The sequence below is a fragment of the Symphalangus syndactylus genome, chromosome 23 (genome assembly GCF_028878055.3).
Source record: "Symphalangus syndactylus isolate Jambi chromosome 23, NHGRI_mSymSyn1-v2.1_pri, whole genome shotgun sequence".
NCBI lineage: Eukaryota > Metazoa > Chordata > Mammalia > Primates > Hylobatidae > Symphalangus > Symphalangus syndactylus.
The window spans coordinates 30,346,265-30,365,580 of NC_072445.2; the positions used below are offsets into that span (position 1 = coordinate 30,346,265).

Genomic DNA, 19,316 nt, shown 5'->3' on the forward strand with positions numbered 1-19,316 from the left:
TTTAGTATAGTAGCTGTTTGATGAATGGATGCATGTTATCCAAATGCTAATTTTGTTAATTAAAAGGAATGAAAATTATTTTTCTGTTATAGGAGAATGTTAAACGTAAAGACCATATTGATCATCAAAAGGATAAAGTTGCTTTAACTCTGGCTCGTCTAGCCCGCCATGTTGAAGTGGAGAAACAGCAGAAAGAAGAGAAGAATAGAGCATTCAGAGTATGCGGCTATTTTAATTGGTATTTTATATAATTAAACAATTATAATAAAGTTGGTAAAGAGAAACCTTTAATCAAAAAAAGATATGATTTAATCAAAGCTCAGTATGTACCCTAGATAGCTCATGAATTTAGTAGTAATTCATAATAGCTTTTTACATCTATTTTTAGTTTGTTGGATTCTTATCTGTATATAGGAAAAGAAGAAAAAATAGAATTAGCTGAGTGGACTTCATTTTTGAGAATTAAAAATCATGGATTTCTCAAAGCAGATGAACAATTAACAAGTTTCTGGTTATTTTATCATACAAGTGAAAAGAGTTTATCAGGGCTTTTATAGATATAAGCTGTTGAAAGATTATTTTCTACTGGATAGAACCAGATTGCTTTCTCAACTTTTAGCTTATCCTTCCAAATTAAATCCATTACTACTAAAAGGAAGAAATTTGAAGCAGGTTTGTAGATGAGCTGCTGTGTGGAAATGAAGCCCATTTTTAGAATCTTGCATGATATAAATTTTTTCCTTGACTGCTTTAGAAGGCCCCAAATGAAATTACTTAAAGAATTCCCTCAATGGTGACAAATGTCCTTCAGGAGCAGAATGTTGATACATTGGGTAAAAAACTCCATACTGAAGTACAAAATTGGAAATTTAAATCCACCAGCTGTTTAGATTTCAGTAGATCACTAGTTTTATAGACTTCGGGTTTCATTCTGTGAATGGACAGTTTAGAGATTCTCTCAGGTCAGAATAAGCTCTGTGATTTTGTAATTTTAACATGCATGTTTTTGATTCCTTATTCCATTGGTTATTATGAAGTAATTTGTGTATTTCTGTAGCATCCTAATCTGTTATAAAATGGTCTTTAAATTTAGAAATAAGCTAGCTTGGGGGCTTTTACTTTATGATGTAATATCAATTAAATTAGACTATGGTATTCTAATTGTATGTTTTAAATGCTTACTGCATATATACATATATATACACGCACACACATAATGCAAACACAGACAATATTATTTTTATCCTGGCAGAAACATTATTCAATTTTAAGGAAGTTCCCCGCCCGCCCTAGAACTATAGGTATGTTGTTTGATTTTTTTATGTGTCAAATCTCTTTGACAGAGGGATCATTTGCAAACTGTCTTACTTTCCCTCAGATTTCCTAAGTGATGCTAGCTTCTTTTCCCAGGCAGTCTTAATGGCTACATGGATAATAAAGTTTTTGTGATGAGCTCAGAATCTTGTATAGTCACTGTGACAACTAAGTTTTTTCTCCAGGGTAGTTTCAGCCTCCACCCATGTAAATGGTCATTCATTTTATTAAATACTTTACATTGAAGACTTTTTTTGAAATTTTGAAATTTTTAATTTTTCGTTTAACCAATTGGAAAGAATATATTTGTCTAGATTTCATTCTTCTTTAAGGAAGAAAATGACTCACATAGTAAGCTCATTGCTTGCTATCCAGCCATAATTTTGTTTTTCTTACTTGATTCCCTTTATGGATTACTTATTTTTTAAAAGTAGATGACAAAAAACAACAACAACAACAAAAACCACCCAGAAAGGAAGATATTGAAACTGAAATATAAATAATTTTTGAAGAATTCTAGTGAATGATAATTCTGGCTAAAAATAGACACTATAGAAAATGTCTTTCAACTGTTGTAGGCTTTGTGAATTGTTGGTGTCTTCATTATTAAAGGAAGTTATCTTACTTTTGTGCTGGAGAGGTTTCAAAGAAAAAAAAGGAATATTCATTAAAATCTTCACTGGAGCCAGACCTGGTGGCTCATGCCTGTAATCCCAGCACTTTGGGAGGACAAGGCAGACAGATCACCTGGGGTCAATAGTTTGAGACAAGCTTGGCCAACATGGTGAAATCCTGTCTGTACTAAAAATTAAAAAAAAATTAGCCAGGTGTGGTGGCACATGCCTGCAATCCCAGCTACTTGGGAGGCTGAGGCAGGAGAATCACTTGAACCCAGGAGGCAGAGGTTGCAGTGAGCCAAGATCATGCCACTGCACTCCAGCCTGGTCCACAGAGTGAGACTCCGTCTCAAAAAAAACAAAACAAAACAAAAACAAAATCTTCACTGGATACTTTACTTTCAGAGATCACGTGTTGGGCTGATCATTTTACTGGCCACCAGCTTTGTGTATTGATATTCCAGGAGTTAAGGTGACTTGCAAGAAAAGTTTTTGAAAGTTGCTTTGTGATAGAGAAAAAGGGTGGCTAATTTTAGGATGATTTCATTAAGTGTTTTTTGAGCATTGACTATGCATGTTCATAGAGTTCAAATTCTATTGTAAGAAATGCCAGAGAACTTGAAAAAAAACTGTTTAATTTTAATTATTGGAAATTGTTAAAATAAGTATGCTAGTAGTTGGTATGTAGTAATATTTAATCTCAGTTATATTACTTTAATTGAAGGGTTTTTATTGTAATGGATTCTTACAAGGAAATTTGATAAATGGTCTAATTTAATACATAAGATGTCTTAGGATATATCTATCAGGGGCTATTGCTTTCTTTGGATAGGCTAACTTTGATTTTACTATTGTTTGTTTCTTATTGTATGTTATTCAGTATAGTGATCCTGTAGGATACGCTTTGAAAAAGTATTTGGTGATTTATGAAGTTGGGATACTGCATACTCTATGTATGAAAACTACAGTGCACATTAGCAGTTTAGGGCTTTAGTAGTCCTACATGAAAGTAACCTTTTAAATTTTGTGTTAAAACCAGTGTTTCTATACTTAATTTGAATACAGAGAATTTTTAAAAATGTATATAATGCATATTAACATTCATGAGAAGTAGTATTCCATGGCTGTAATTTGAACAATGTTATGTAGATTTTCTTCAGATTAAAATCTTGATCCACTTTTTTGCCTCACTTATCCTTCCTGATAGAAAACCCTGTTACATTAATAACTAGGCCATACATTATTATGGTTTATATCTTACAAATCCAGTGTTTCTGACTCTGATTCCTTTTGAAGTACATGTAAATCTTTTTAAGAGGCGGTATGATTATACTCGTTAGTGCATGAATTCTAGAATCAGATTGCCAGAGTTTGAATTCTGACATTGTTATATATCCTTGGGCAATTTATTTGACCTCTCTGTACCTCAGGTTTTTCGTCATAAAAGCGGAAACAATAATACCTAAAATCTAAAGTCTTTTTAAAACTGCCTCACACATGGTTAGTGGCCAATAAGTATTAATTTTAATACACATGATTGGAAAATACACAAATAGTTTTATGGATAATATGACTAGAAAGATTTAGGCTTTTAGCAATACAGAGCATCTGGTTCAGCATTGTCATTGGCCTGCTGCCTGCTGTAAACAAAGATTTATTGGAACACTGCTACACTCACTTGTTTACATATTGTCTGTGGCTGCTCTCCTGCTGCAATGGCAGAGTTGAGTAGTGGCAGTAAAGACTCTATGGCCTGCAAAGCCATAATGAAATATTAACTAGCCCTTTGTGGAAAAGTTTGTCAACCCTTGGTCTAGGTGGCAACAAATGTTTTATACTGGCACATATTAAGTGCTAATGAGATATGTTATTAATATTACTCAGTGAACAAATACTTATTAGGCTCCTTCTGTATGTTTCAGATTAAATATGGAAAATTTGAAAAAATACATAAAACTTTAAAAATGAAAATAATCTTTTACATGGAAATTCCTAGAGGTAGCCTTAATAACTTTTAATACATCTATTTTCAGGCTTTTTTTTTCCTCTGCAGATATAGTTGCACGTGGATTGAAATTATTCTTTGTTTATATTTTGCCTCATTTGTTTAATACAATTTGGCAACCTACTTGATATCCAAAGTATATTCCCACACTTTTGAAAAATTTGGTTAATGTTTTTAATGACGTCCATCAAATGTATATACCATAATTTACTTAAACCATACCCTGTTGTTAGGGGTGTAGGTTGTAGTAAATTTTGTGCAATAACACTGGTATACACATCTTAGAGCATGCATTTTTATTTTGATGTATTTCTTTGTCATAAATTTCTAGATGTGGAGTTCTGGGGATAAAAAGTAATCAGTATTTTCTGATCACTAATGTGTCAAAATCCTTTTCTCAAAGAAAACAGGGTAGTAATCTTAATTGAGTTTTCTCTTAATGTCTTCAGGAAAAAATTGATTTTCAGCATGCTCATGGGTTACAAGAATTGGAATTTATTCGAGGACATTCTGATACAGAAGCAGCAAGACTGTGTGTGGACCAGTGGCTAAAAATGCCAGGTATTCTTTAGAAATTACGCTAAGGTTACCTAGCTTCCCCAAAGCCTTAAGGCAGAAAGTATGTCTGTTTTATGCTATTGCTAATAAGCATATAAGGTATTAGATTTTGTTTCAGTGATACTAATATCACCTCATAATGGCCTACTTTATAATGGCCTGCTTTGCCCATTGTCTTTCTTCTTTGGCACAAGTATATTTGAGTATAAGCAATATAGGTCGTACCTGAGCTCATTAGATACTACTCATTTATTCATTTATATATTTAATAGTTATTACATGAAGTAGTACATATGTCTATGGGAGGTGTGTAACAGATTATTTGAGGTCAGAAAAAGCTTCTCTAAGGAAATGGAATTTAAACTGAGATCTAGAGGATTCATGTTTACTTATTTATTCATCAGTGCAGCCTATGTAGATATTTAATAAGGAAGCATCCTCATAGACTTGTCAAAACATTGGGTAGCTTCTTCATTACTAACTCTTTGCAGATCTGAGATTCCTTGAAGAGTTGCTGTGGAACATTTCTTACTCCATCAGATAATTTGGTGGAATTTTCAAGAGCCAGTAGGAGAGTCCCACCATGACAACTTTCCTGTCTTGTCTTGAAGAATATCTACTGAGCCTTTAAAGGGTTAGGATATCCACAGAAACCGTAGCTGTGGATTTAATCCAACAAAGTTTAATTACAAAAGGTCATAGAAATATCTATGCATGCAATGCTTAACTTTGTTGAACCTAGGTATCTTGGATTCTAAAGTTAGTTTTCAAGGGCTTTCCTTTGAATGGAATCAAATTGCCACTTATAAAAGAATTCTAATAATTTATATTTATTGGTATTTAGCAGTTCATTCCATTTGATACCTGACATAATTGATGTTTTAGACACTTGGCCACCCCCTGAAACTATGTTTTCTCATTATCAACCTGCTTATGCCTCGCAAACTCCTCTCTTGCCCCCAAAAACGTTTTTCTTTGTTTTCTTCTTACTTGCCTGTGGGGTTTATACATGGCCAACAAATAATACAGTACTAGGGATTGCTGAGTGAATATGGTTATTGTATATCATGTGCAATTATGTGATAAGCTTATCTGGATTTATTCTATATAAGTTTGGTTGCTCAGCCATCTATGATCTCAATACTTTATTCATTTCACTAATACAGTATTTATTATGTTGGATTGATCCGTTTATATGTCTGTCTCTTCCACCCAGCTATATGCTTCTTGGGCACAAAGACCAAATCTTAGTAATACTTTTTAGTATCGCTTCCTTAAAAGAATGCTCAGCATAGTGATACTCAATAAATGTTGGTTGAATTTTTATAGAGGTAGGCTATAAATATTTACATAATGAACACAGAGAGGAAGCCTAGAACTTGGGTTCCAAATCTGACTGTTATTAAACAAAAAAATTTTATGGCACTCCAGATCTACTTTGGCAAAAGACACATAGAAAATATGGTAAATGGTTTTGCCTCTTGGGGTGTTTTTTGAAAGCTTTTAGTTTTAAAAATCTCCCTTCATGTACGTTCAGTTCTCAGTGGAAGAAGTTAATGACTAGCTCAGTGGTATCATCTTTGCTGCATCAGAATATTCTGGGACCTTGTAAACAGATGCCTACACCTCATTATCTCCAGAGATCCTTCTAGGGCATCTGTACTTTTGGGAAAGATCCCTAGGTGGATAGGAAAATGGTCTAGAACTAGAAGACTTTATCATCTCTAGGTCTCTTCTAAAAATTATCTCATTAGTCTGACACTTTCAAGTCCTATATAGAATGGTAGTTGGGCCAGTAATAATGCCCTTCAAGCTTAATATCTGGCCTCCAGATTGTCAGAATATTGTAATGCATTGTAAATTGAATCTTGAGCATCTGTTTATGTATTTCCCTGAGCAGGTCAAGTGGGATCAAATGAGTTATTTAGCTGTGTCTTTATGGTACTTTCAAGATTAGTGTTTTCTCTGCCTTTCAGTACTGGCTTTTTGATGGCTGATAAGCTTAAGCCTGGAGTTAAGGTCTGTAGTTACGCTCTTTTTTGTGTGATGGGCTCAGCTTTTTGCTTGGTCTCTGAGGCAATGTAAAAATAAAGTTTGGAATCTGTTGCTTGAACAGCTATGTAGTATTGGGCTATATTTGGTATGGTGCTATTCCATAAATGGGCTTTAGAGAGTGCTGAGATCCTTTAAGAGCGTATAGCTGGGGAAAAGAGAGGAATCACAGTTCTCTTTAATTATAGAGAGTGAGAGTCTACTTCTCAGTAGCATTAAAGGACTCATTCAATCTATTTCAAAATACAGTACTCAGCTGTTATAATTCAGTTCTTTCATTAGAAGTATTTTAAGTACCTTATTTATAATTATTCTAATGATGGACTATACATTCTTTATGGGTTTTTAGAGTTGGCCGGTTTGCATAAATTTGAATACTTGGTATTATAATTTTTAAAAATGCTGTCTGTACTATTTAAGAAAAAAGCTGTTTAAATCTCTGTATTTTGCCTTTCCATGGGGAAGCCTCCCCACCCCTCCACCCAGGAAGTGGCTTCTCCAACTTTATTTTTATCCAGAGCCACTATTTATAGCTAAATAAAGGTCCTGATAGGAAACATCTGGAATGTGGGTAGACAATTATAAAAGTTGTCATAATTCTTACTACATTAAGAATGTTAAAGTATATTGCCATTTTAATGCCTTGTTAAGACTAAAATATGATTAATTCCATGCTCTCCGTTATTTGTTGTCAGAACATATTTATAAACATTTTGACAGTTTGATAGAGGTATTCCCCCAATAAAGACTAAAAGAGAGGAAAAGCAATTAAAACCTTAATCATATATAACCATTTTGGGATTTAAAAATCATGTTGTCTTAAGGGAATAATTCTATTTAAATGCTTAGGGGCTTTGTAAAAAATTCAATAAAGATAAATATTTAGCTTTTTGTTGTATGAAATACTCAAAGCATTTGACTTAAATAGTCCACAAGAGATAGTAATAAAAGAGAGAGTAATCAAACTGTCTGTGAATCAGAATACTTGTGGTTGTTTTGCAATTGTTTTTTATACAACCTAACTCTTTAAATTTTTCTTCATATATCATGTGTTGGGAGTTGCCCTGAGGACATTTGGCTGGGGGATTAATCTACAAGTTGTGTGACCTTAAGATCAAAATTATAAAGAAAGAAAGGGATGAAAAATGGACCAGGATAAAGGAGGATTAATTAATTAAGAGAAGAAAATGGTGGACAAACTGTTTCCTAATTGGCTTTTTAAAGGGAAAAAGAGAAGGGACAAAATAGGATAAGTGGAAAGGGGAGAGGTATCAACAATAAGTAAATCTCTGCTTTGTGTTCTATAAATGTGTTATCCCTTTCACTTGTATTACTTGATGTCTAGACTGGAGCTGATTGATCAGTGGCTTGATTCCTCAGAAAATAACACACGTATCCTCCTTGCCTCTCTGCTTTCTTCACTCCATCCTCTCTACCCCAGTTACATTGTGTAATATAATTTCCATAGAGCTCAGACCCTCTATAATAGCTAAATTTATAACACAGTTAAAATAGTTAAGAGAGAAAATAAGAATTAGAGGAAAAGATCTGGCTGGGCACAGTGTCTCATGCCTGTAATCCCAGCACTTTGGGAGGCCAAGGTGGGAGGATCACTTCAGGCCAGGAGTTTGAGACCAGCCTGGGCAACACTGAGAGACCCTGTCTCTACAAAAAATAAAAATATTAGCTGGGCATGGTGGCATGTGCCTATAGGCCCACCTGCTCAAAATGAAGGGAGTAGGGGCGTAACCTTCTAATGCATTTGGTCTTTAACATTTTTTAGCTGTTGAGCTTAAAGAAAAGGATTTCTTTTTCCCTAAAGGGAATGCTACTTGGAGCTGGGCATGGTGGCATGCTCCTGTAGTTTGAGCAACAGCAGGAGAATTGATTGAGCCTGGGAAATACAGCAAGATGCCCATCTCAAAAAAAAAAAAAGGAGAGAGAATGCTACTTGGTGATATTAAGGGCTTCTTTTGGTCACAACTTATTTACTTTTAGGTTATTATATCTTTTATAAGAGAGGTTTTAAACAATTATAATTAGGATCATCCAGTTGATGCTACATCATAATTTTCATTGTTTTGTCCTAATTTTGATCACTAGCCCAAAGGATAAGTATCTGAAATAATAACCTAAGAATTCATATTCTGATGATGCAGGACTCAAAACAGGCACAATTAACTGTGGAACAAAAAGTTCATTCCGAAGAGGAGGCCAAACGCGGGTGTCTGGGAAACCAATTTTATGTCCTATCATGCACTGTAACAAGGAGTTTGACAATGGGCACCTTCTCTTAGGACATTTGAAAAGGTAAGTAGGATATTCAGAATAGTGAATTCTGAGGATCTAGTGAGCTACCAAGTGATTTCGTAAAATGAAAGCATAATGCGCCTTTGCCATTATGATTATATAGCTTTATATTCCAAACTCAAATTATTTTGTGCCATTATGATATAATTTTTTTCATAACTGGTGAAGTAGGATTCTTCTAGTGGGTGTAGCTTTTAGCTTTATGGGTATAGCTTTTAAATATTTATTTTCCCTGATATGGCTTATAAAGTTCTAAACAGACTTTTTCCATCGAAATCCAGATAGGTTAGTTTTAGAGAAATACAGCCCATAAATGTAAATTTCGAGACAAGGAGCATGTACAGACATTTGGTCTAGCCTGAAGAAAGGTAATAGGCATTACAAAATAAATGTTAAAAGCAAACTGACGTAAGCAAAATTAATAATAAAAATTCTATTTATTGAAACCCATTTTATCAATTTACTGAGTTTGGTGGTGTTTTTTGTTTTTTTTTTGAGACAGGGTCTCACTCTGTCGCCCAGGATGGAGTGCAGTGCAGCCCACCTCCTGGGCTCAAGGGATCCTCCCATCCTCCCATCTCAGCCTCCTGAGTGGCTGGGACTACAGGTGTGCGCCACCACACCCAGCTAATTTTTGTATTTTTTGCAGAGACGTGGCTTTGCCATGTTGCCCAGGCTGGTCTTGAACTCCTGAGCTCAAGCAGTCTGCCCACCTCAGCCTACCAAAGTGCTGGGATTACAGGCGTGGGCCACCGCGCCCAGCCAGTTTACTCAATTTTTGAATAGTGGAGCTTGAGAAAGTAGATATCAAGGGAAGGTTGTATTAAACATTCAACTCCCCATAGCCTCCCTTTCTAATAGTTGAAGAATGGGAAATTGAGAGTTTGGGGCTCTCAGCCGTTGTCTTTTCCATATGTCTCACCCCACTTATGCCTTACCTTATCAAGAGAAGCTTCTAGAGGGAGTTGTAGCATTCTATAAAAAACCAGGTAAAGTCAAAGCTGGACCTGGGGTCGGGGAGGGAACAAAATTTGATAGCATACTATATCTTAGCTAAAGTGCTCCAGGCAGTTTAAAATAATGCAGATTTATTAAATGGTAAAAATGAACATTAAAAGCCATTATGGGAAACAAGTGTACTAGAAATCTTAGCATGATATTATTATTGCAGTGATTTATTTAAAGTTAGTTGTGAGTCTTATGGTAACCAAGGCAAGAAGTAAAGGATGCTGGACTTATAATTTTCAAACGATAAGTTTACCAGTTTGGTAAGAAATGTCTAAATCTATTTTACCGGATATTTAGTACGTATGAAATCTTGCACTAACTGTTGGTCACTATCTGAGGGAATTGCTGAGCATATGGGAACCACTTGATATTTAGTGTATATGAAGCACATTACTTAATATTTCAGTAGAAAAGTGCAAAGTTCTGAATGTGTTTTTGTATGTGTTTAGCTTCACAAATGAAGCGACTTAGTTGTTTCCCTAGAATGTGGATTTATCTAATATTACCTCTTACCTCTTTTGCTGAGTAGGTTTGATCACTCTCCATGTGATCCAACAATTACACTGCATGGACCTTTCTTCAGCTCCTTTGCTTGTGTAGTATGTTATAAAAAATTTGTTTCTCAACAGCAATATAGAGATCACCTTTTTGATAAGGTAAGAGCATGTCCTAAATTAAAAGTATTATTTTTCTAGATAGCCATGGAGTTAAGTGTAGGTTTTTTCATGCTGTTCTTAAGCTTGCGATTACCAGTGATACACATAAGTATCAAAACTGTAATTGTCAATTGAAAATAAAATGATTTGGGCCATTTAGTTATTATAGGCAGGTAAACTTGATACCTTACAGTCAGCAGTCCTAGAGATTATCATCAAAATCCTTTCATGGAGTTGCTCTATGAAATTAAATTACCTCGCTCAAGATGCTCTGAGCGAGTCACTTGATGAGAACCAGAACCCTGTTCTTAAGTCCACTATCCTTCACTGCTTGTTGAAATGTTGGAGCCATATAGTAAATGACAAGTTATTAATGCCAGTTTTAAGGAATATAACTAGTATTTAAAAAGCTATGTTATATAATTCTAAGTCAGTGTTAAATCTTAAGAGACAGGAGTTGATTCATGAATATGCAAATCCATGTAATGCAGAACTCTAATGAGTTTTTACCATATTTGATAGTAGATAACTTTAATGACTTATTAACATTGCAGAAGTAATGTATGTTCATTATGGAAAATTTTAAAAATATTAACAAAAAGACAAGAAATCATCCTTAATCTCACAGAGATAAGGACTGTGATTAAGATTTTGATATATGTGTTTTTAGTATTTGTCTATATATAGATAAATGTTTTTACATAAGATAAGATATCTAAATTGTTTTGTGACTTAAAGCAGTGTTGCAAACGTAAAAGCTTAAATATTCATGGAATCTGCATACATTTCTACATTTTAAATCAATGAATAGTTTTCTTCTGTATGAATATAGTATTAATAAATTTCCCATTGGATGTATTTTGTTTTCTATTATTAAAAACAATGCCATATTAAATATTCTGTTAACTAAAAACCTTTGAGAATATCCATATTTGGATATTTGAGTAAATATCAAATTGGATTTACCGAATAAATATTAGATTTTGAAATAGTAAAACATTTATTTAGTTATGTTTTCAGAATTTGCTTCTATCTAGAGCTGTACCTGGAAAGTAACATGGAGAATAGCTTGGATTCTGTGTAGGTTCACAGCAGAGAATTAAAGCTTGCATTCTAAGTATATCTAATTGAATTCTGCAGTCCTCCTCATCTCTGTCCTGGCACCAGAGAACATTTCCCAGAACAGATGTGCATCTTGAAGCAGATTTTATTTTACACTCACTCATTAGTTTTTGAGAGCCTGCGTCTTGTTCAACATTGACTAGGCACTGTAGTCGGGTAGTCTTGGGGATTCCTAACAAAAGTAAATAGTAACATGATCATAAAGGCACAGGATTTTAAACTTGATATTGGCAAGAAGAAACTATTATAGAACAGTGACATGATGAAAATAACACATTATTCTTTTAGAGTTAGAAGGACTTCTAATTCTAGAGCCCAATTCCTTCCTTTTTTTAGAGACACTGAAGAGACTGAGTGGCATTAGAATAGCAGTATTGTTCAGAATGGATTCAAAGATGTGGACAAAGAGACCAGTTTAGATGACTCTTACAGTAATTTAGCTCTGAGATGAGAGAATTGTTTGACTTAGGCAATGGCATTCAGAATGAAGACCTTAAAGTGAAACCCAAAGACATACTGAAGAAAGAAATGATAGGGTTATCCATTTCCATGACAAATGGAAGATTTGGGGAAAGAAGGGGAAAAGGGTGAAAGAGAACTGCATTCCATACTTTAGTGTTTGCAGTAGGTTATTGATGTTCGGCATTTTTCAGAACTGGAGTTCTTTCAGGACCTGTTTCCCTATTCCATGTACTGAGTGTTTTCTCTACTATAATGAGTATATATGTCTGTTTTCTTTAGTAAATTTGAGTAGGTAGTTTAACTTTAAAATGAATTATTTTGCTTATTTTTTTCCCTAAATTTCATTAATTTGTTTTTTCTTTTTTCTCGGAATCACACATTCCATGCTGTTTTGCACTCCTTTTTGCCTTCTCTCTAGGAAGTAGATTTATGACCTTCAGCGTTCTGAAAAGCAGTATGGTAACATAGAAAGGGCAAAGGCTTTGGTGTCAGACAGACCTGGGTTCCACTGTTACTTTTATTTGCTTCATATTCTTAACAGGTTACTGAATCTGTGAGTGTAGTTTCTTCATCCCTAAAATGATATTGTTATACTTATGTACGAGATTGTTAAGAGAAAATGTAATACTCTATTTCAGGCCTGACTTGTAACCTTCAATGATTGCTTATTCCTTGACATTTGTGTCACCACAAGGACTCTAAAGGAAACTAGTATGCATGGGGGGTTGTAATTGCCTCTTTTAAATCAACAAGAAGAGGTCACTAGAAGATTGTATAAGCCTCGCTGTTTTTTATAGGTATGAATTCTGTTTTGTAAAGATGGCAGTCCCCAATGAAAGAAAGTCAAATTATTCACAATTTGCATTGTTTTCCTTGCTTCCCTCCCCCATTTTCTTTCATCTTCAGTTTCTTCCCTCTAGACAAGGCCTTCTCAAACTTAAATGTACACACATATCACTTGGAAACTTTGTTAAAATGCAGATTCTGACGCAAGATGTCTCAGGTGGAGCCTTAGATTCACATTTCTAACAAGCTTTTAGGTGATGCCATTGCTGTCGTTTCTTGAGTCATACTTTGAGTAGCAAGTTTCTAGTGGCTTTTGACACCTAAACCTGTCCAATGGCTATTACATCACCAGATAGCACCCTGCTTTTCTCCCTGTTGTGTGATGGTGGTGGTAGATATACTGTAAGCTCCTTTGTACCTCAGTGTCATTTGTGAGTCCATTGAAGCTACCACTGGTTATTCTGTTTCTAGGGCTACTGTATCATCTAAGGTGACTCTTCTCCTTTGCTAACCCATCTTCCCCATCCCTAGGCAACCACTAAGCTACTTTGTGTCTCCATGGATTTATCTATTGTGGATATTTTATATAAAAGGAATCACACAATGTGCAGCCTTTGTGACTAGATTGTTTCACTTGCCATAATGTGTTTCAAGGCTTATTCATATTGTAGCATGTATCAGTACTTCATTTCTTTTCATTGCCAAATAGTATTTCATTGTAAGGACATATGCCGCATTTTATTTAACAGTTCATCAGTTGATGGACATTTGGGTTGTTTCTACTTTTTGGCTGTTAATGAACAATGCTTCTATAAACCAACATCCAAGTTTTGTGTAAACATACGTTTTAATTCCTCTAACGAGTTAAATTGCTAGGCCATATGGTACCTTTTTAATTTTTTTGAAGAAGTGCCAAACTGCTGTCTAGTGCACTGCACCATTTTACTTTCCCGCCAACAATGTTCGTGGGTTTCAGTTTTTAGCCATTCTAGTGGATGTGAAATGGTATTTTGATTCTGCCTTTTTTTTTTTTTTTTTTTTTTTAAGATGGAGTCTCGCTCTCTTGTGCAGGCTGGAGTGCAGTGGTGCAGTTTCGGCTCACTGCAACCTCTGCCTCCCAGGTTCAAACGATTCTCCTGCCTCAGCCTCCTGGGTAGCTGGGATTACAGGCGCCTGCCACCACACCTGGGTAGTTTTTTGTATTTTTAGTAGAGACGGTGTTTCACCATGTTGGCCAGGCTGGTCTCGAACTCCTGACCTTGTGATCTGTCCGCCTCAGCCTCCCAAAGTGCTGGGATTACAGGCATGAGCCATCGTGCCCAGCCCTACTTTTTTTATTCTACAAATTTATATGGTGTCTTTTAATGTAACCAGAAATATGGTAAAAAGGAATTGAGCACTTTAACTTACCAGATATCTTATTTCCCATTCCTTTTCCCAATTTGTAGAATGTATTTGTAGGTATGCCATACATATACATGTATATAATTTTTTTTTTTTTTTGAGAGAGAGAAATGGGGTCCTGCTGTGTTACCCAGGGTGGTCTTGAATTCCTGGGCAAAGCAGTCCTCCCACCTCAGCCTCCCAAAGTGCTGGGATTACAGGTGTGAGCCACTGCTCCTGGCCAAGTATGCCATATTTTTGTAATAAGTATATTCTAATAAAATTTTATGTAGAATCACATTTTGGTTCTGTTGAGCAAATCACTTAAACAACTTTATGTGAGTTCATCTATAACTCACGATTAAACTAAAAACGATTTAATGAGTTTAGGGTTCTTCGAGTAGGAGAAATATGTATAAATTGGTGGTTACTAAATGCCTTTATTGCTTTATCATTTAGAATCTTCAAATTGGAATGAAAATGTCCTCCTCGTTGTTATTTCTTTTGTGTGGGACTCATCAAATTAAAACAGGAGGGGAGTGTGGTGGGGAGGGAGTAGTGAAAGCAGCATAGAATTCATAACCAGGATTGTAAAGCTGGGTTTAAATGGAAGTTTGTCTTTTCTATGGAGGGGGACAACTTGGGAGGAGGGGTAAGTTGGTTGACTTATCAGAACTTCAATTTTCTCATCTCTAAATAATGAAAATGGTACCTCATGGAGTTATTATGAGGATTAAGTAGGTAAACATATTTAGAACCTCAGTGTGGTTCCTGACATGTGCCCAGTATAAATAAAAAATTTTTATCTCTCTCCTGGTTGCATCTCATAAGCACTACACAAACTATACTGATAGTTCTAGTGTTAATGATAGTAAATATGAGGCACAATACAATGTTTGAGGCTGTTACTCTAAAGACCATTAACAAGAAGTTAAATTATATTTATAACAAGCACACACAAATACACATACACTTATAAATACACACTTTTTAAAATTTCCTATTTTAAGATAGAGGAGGCTCTTAACAAGGTTTAGAAACTTAGATGCTAGAAAAGACATACTTATTTGGCTGTGTCAATTTTAAGTGACCATAGGCCGAGCACAGTGGCTTATGCCTGTAATCCCAGCACTTTGGGAGGCCAAGGCGAGAGAATTGCTAGAGTCCAGGAGTTAGAGACCAGCCTGGGCAACATGGAAAGACCTTGCCTTTACAAAAAATAAAAAAATTAGCCGGATGTATTGGTGTATGCTTGTGGTCCCAGCTACTTGGGAGGCTGGGATAGGAGGATTGCTTGATCCCAGGATGTCAAGGGTACTAGTGGGCCAGCCTGGGTGACAGAGTGAGCTCTTGTCTCAGAAATAAATAAAGAAGACTATAAACAAAGTAGATATTTGAAAAAATATTGCAAAATGGAAAATGAGACAGAGAATTAATTTCAGTAACAAAGGACTGATACAAATTGACCAGAAGGAGAAAAACAAAACAATTGAGAAATAAAGCTAAATAATATGAATAAAAAATTCACATAAGAACACATCTTGGTAGCCAAAAAATGTATGAATAAATGCTCAAACTCACTTACAGATAGGAAATGCAAATTAAAGTAGCAATGAAGGCCAGGCATGGTGGCTCATGCCTGTAATCCTAGCACTTTGGAAGGCCAAGGCGGGTGGATCACTTGAACCCAGAAGTTCAAGACCAACCTGGGCAACGTGGGGAAACCCTGTCTCTACCAAAAATACAAAAATCTGCCTGACAAAAATGAAAAAGATCTGTAATATATATTACTGCCAGGCTCATTCACTACTAGGGGATATGTGAATTGGTAGAGCCTTTTTGAAAACCAGTCATACAGTGTCTTTTAATATTCAAATATATATACACATTAGCCCTATAGGGCCACTCTTGAGAATAAGAAAAAAGCACCTACCAGTAAGGATATGTATTCAAGGATGTTTACAAGATCATTATTTCTAGTGGGAAAAAAAAAATCAAAACTTAAAGAAAAAAACTGGAAATAAATGTTGACTGAGTTGAATAGATTCACATCATGGCATAGCTTTCAACCATTAAGAAATATTAATTAGAGATATACCGGCTGATTTTTAGGGATTCCCTTTAGGTACTATGGAATGAGAAAACTAATAGGCAGAAGAGCCTATAAAATAATATTTGATAAAACAATGACATTCCCCCTTATTTCTATGTGTCTTTGTAACTGAGTAAGCGTGGATAAATTTGTGGAAGAATAATAATGCAGGGTAGAGTGAATAAAGCAAACCATTAGGAAAAGTTTATGTGGTGTGATCACATTTATGCATTTATATATTACATGTGAATGTGTATGTAAAAATGAAAACTATATAGAAAGCAAATGTTCTTCTATATTTGTTACTACAACAGATGGCCATAATTTGGTTTTGAGGAAAAAAAACTAAAAATTTGACATTTGGGACCTCGGTTATGATAAAAGTTCCATAATTCACACTCAGGGAAGAACAGCTTTCATGTTAAAAATTGATACAGGATATTGCAAATAAATAACAAATGGGAAATTTTGAAAGTTTTTTTCAAGAACTTGATTATTTATTTTAGTTTTCCATAATACAGCTTTGTCTTATATTTTAGGAAGCCACAGATGATGGACATAACAACAATCTTCTTCCTCAGATTATTCAGTGTTTTGCATGTCCAAATTGCTTCCTTCTTTTTAGCAGCAAGGATGAGTGTTCGAAGCATATGTCTGGAAAGAATCATTTCCATCAGAGTTTCAAACTGGGTGGTATGTTAATACTCTTTTCTGCTGAAAATTAAACTACTTTAATTTTTGCTGATTTATCATACTTCTCAGATCATTCTTGAGATTACATATCCTCATCTTAGTTTTAGAACTATAAAAGTAAAAGATTATCTCAATTCTTACTTAAAAACAAGATTCTTAATGTTTATTTGTACGTATGAGTAAGGCTTACTAACTTTGAAGAGTGAAGAAAAACTTGGGAAGCAAATATTTATTCAGGATAATGTTATGTTATATCATGGTATCTTGGAAGTTTTCTGTTTCTCGGCATTTAAGACTCAAATTTTTTTTTTTTTTTTTAGTTTTTTTTTTTTATTATTATACTTTAGGTTTTAGGGTACATGTGCACAATGTGCAGGTTTGTTACGTATATATCTATGTGCCATGTTGATTTCCTGCACCCATTAACAATTTTAATTGGAGTATGAGTAAGGCATTCTTTGTATTTAAGGCTAGAAAGTGGCTTCCCTTAGATTTTTATTGCCAAAATAACTGTCTTCTTTTACTTACTCCAACTAATGTTGAGAAGGGCTAAGGGGAGGAAGGTTGGGTTACTCTGTACTCAAATAACTTTGCAAATTATAGTTTATTTTGTCTTTCAGATAACAAAGGAATTGCACATCCAATATCTTTTCCATCTTTTGCAAAGAAACTTTTGATCTCTCTATGCAAAGATGTTCCATTTCAAGTTAAGTGTGTGGCCTGCCACCAGACACTGCGTTCCCACATGGAGCTCACTGCCCATTTCAGGTTTGTATTGGTCTGGAGCTGTAAAGGGAAACGGATGAGCTGTTTGCCAGTGAGAAGATTCAACAAATACATTTTCTATTCCATGTTTCTCTCCTTTTAAAATGAGAATATACAGTTGCCTGGAAATTAACCAAATTTAACATAGTGAGAAAAGTTAGAGATGTGGAAAACGTGGATATATTGATATTGCTGCAAGTGTAAAGCAAGCTAACAGTTTAAGTTTTGTGTATGTTTTTCTGTGTGTGTTTTGTAAGTATGAGTAGGAGAGGAAAGGGTTAAAGTAGAACCTTGGCTTTAAGTCAACCAGAATGGAAAGTATCATATACATTTGAAAGATTAAATCTCAGTGAAAGGCCAAATTTATCAAGTAACCAAGAAAGAGTCCAGTATGATTTGTGATTGCCATAGTATCTATGAGATTCATCTATATTGTTTAGTACATTGTTCCTTTTTATTGGTGAGTAGTATTGTGTGAATATAGTACAATTTGTTGATCCATTCCCGTGTTGATAGATATTTGGGTTGTTTACAATTTATACCTTTTATGAATAAAGCTGCTTTGAATATTTTGTGCAAGTCTTTTCATGGTCATATATTTTCATTTCTCTTGGATGGACATTGAAAAGTGGAATTGTTGGTTCAGAAGTAGGTTTATATTTAACTTTATGAGAACCTACTAAATATCCAAAGTTGGTTGTACCAGTTTACATTCCTACAGGTAAGGTATGAAAGTTCTAGTTACTCTTTACCCTTGCAAACATTTGGTATTGCCACTCTTTTTCATTTTAGCTATTCTTGTGTCTCATTTTAGTTTATTATGTGCATTTTCTTGATAAACAATGATGTTGGGCACATTTTCTTGTGCTTATGGGCTATTTGTTTATCTTTGTGAAATCTCTGTTCAAGTTTTTTGCCAGTCTTCAAAATTGGATTGTTTACCTTCTTAATAGTGAGTTGGGGTTCTTTATATAGAACTAGATACGAATCTTTTGTCAGATTCGTATCTAGAATATAGGAATTTCTAGAATATACAAATATTTATGAGTATATTTTCCTAGCTGTGATTTTGCATATTCATATTTTTAATGATACCTTTTGATGAACAGAAGCTTTTCTTTGTATTAGGTATATAATTTGTTGATTATTTTCTTCTTTTATAGTTATGCTTTCTGTGTCCTGAGAAACCGTTGCCTCTTCTTGCTTAAAGAATGTATTTTATTTCCCTGAATTCAGCTTTGATATTTTTAAATATTTATGTTTATTTCTATAATCTATTTCAAATTTTTGTTGATTTTTGCAACAACCATTGTCTGGTTTCCCTGGCAATTCTCTGTTGTTTGCCCATTTTCTAGTTCATTGATTTCTGCTCTTTGAACTTTGAGTTTAATTTGCTTATCTTTGTCTAGCTCTTAAAGGTAGAAGTTTAGATTGACTTTGGATCTTTGTTTTCAATATAAACATTTAAAAATATAAATTTCCCACTAAGCACT

General features: G+C 34.6%; 1 protein-coding gene across 6 annotated transcripts in view; it reads left to right on the plus strand.

The window, feature by feature from the left end:
• ZNF451 (zinc finger protein 451) overlaps positions 1–19,316 on the plus strand; it is an 80,528-nt gene that overhangs the window by 34,913 nt on the left and 26,299 nt on the right. For 5 of the 6 annotated variants that reach the window (XM_055264356.2, XM_055264358.2, XM_063632831.1 and 2 more), the window contains 6 exons: positions 93–218; positions 4,386–4,497; positions 8,706–8,856; positions 10,394–10,520; positions 16,905–17,058; positions 17,679–17,826. In XM_055264356.2, coding sequence (XP_055120331.2) covers positions 93–218; positions 4,386–4,497; positions 8,706–8,856; positions 10,394–10,520; positions 16,905–17,058; positions 17,679–17,826 — 818 coding nt within the window. Of the gene's footprint in view, positions 1–92; positions 219–324; positions 1,302–4,385; positions 4,498–8,705; positions 8,857–10,393; positions 10,521–16,904; positions 17,059–17,678; positions 17,827–19,316 lie in introns of those variants that run through there. The other variant, XM_063632833.1, reaches the window with a different exon arrangement.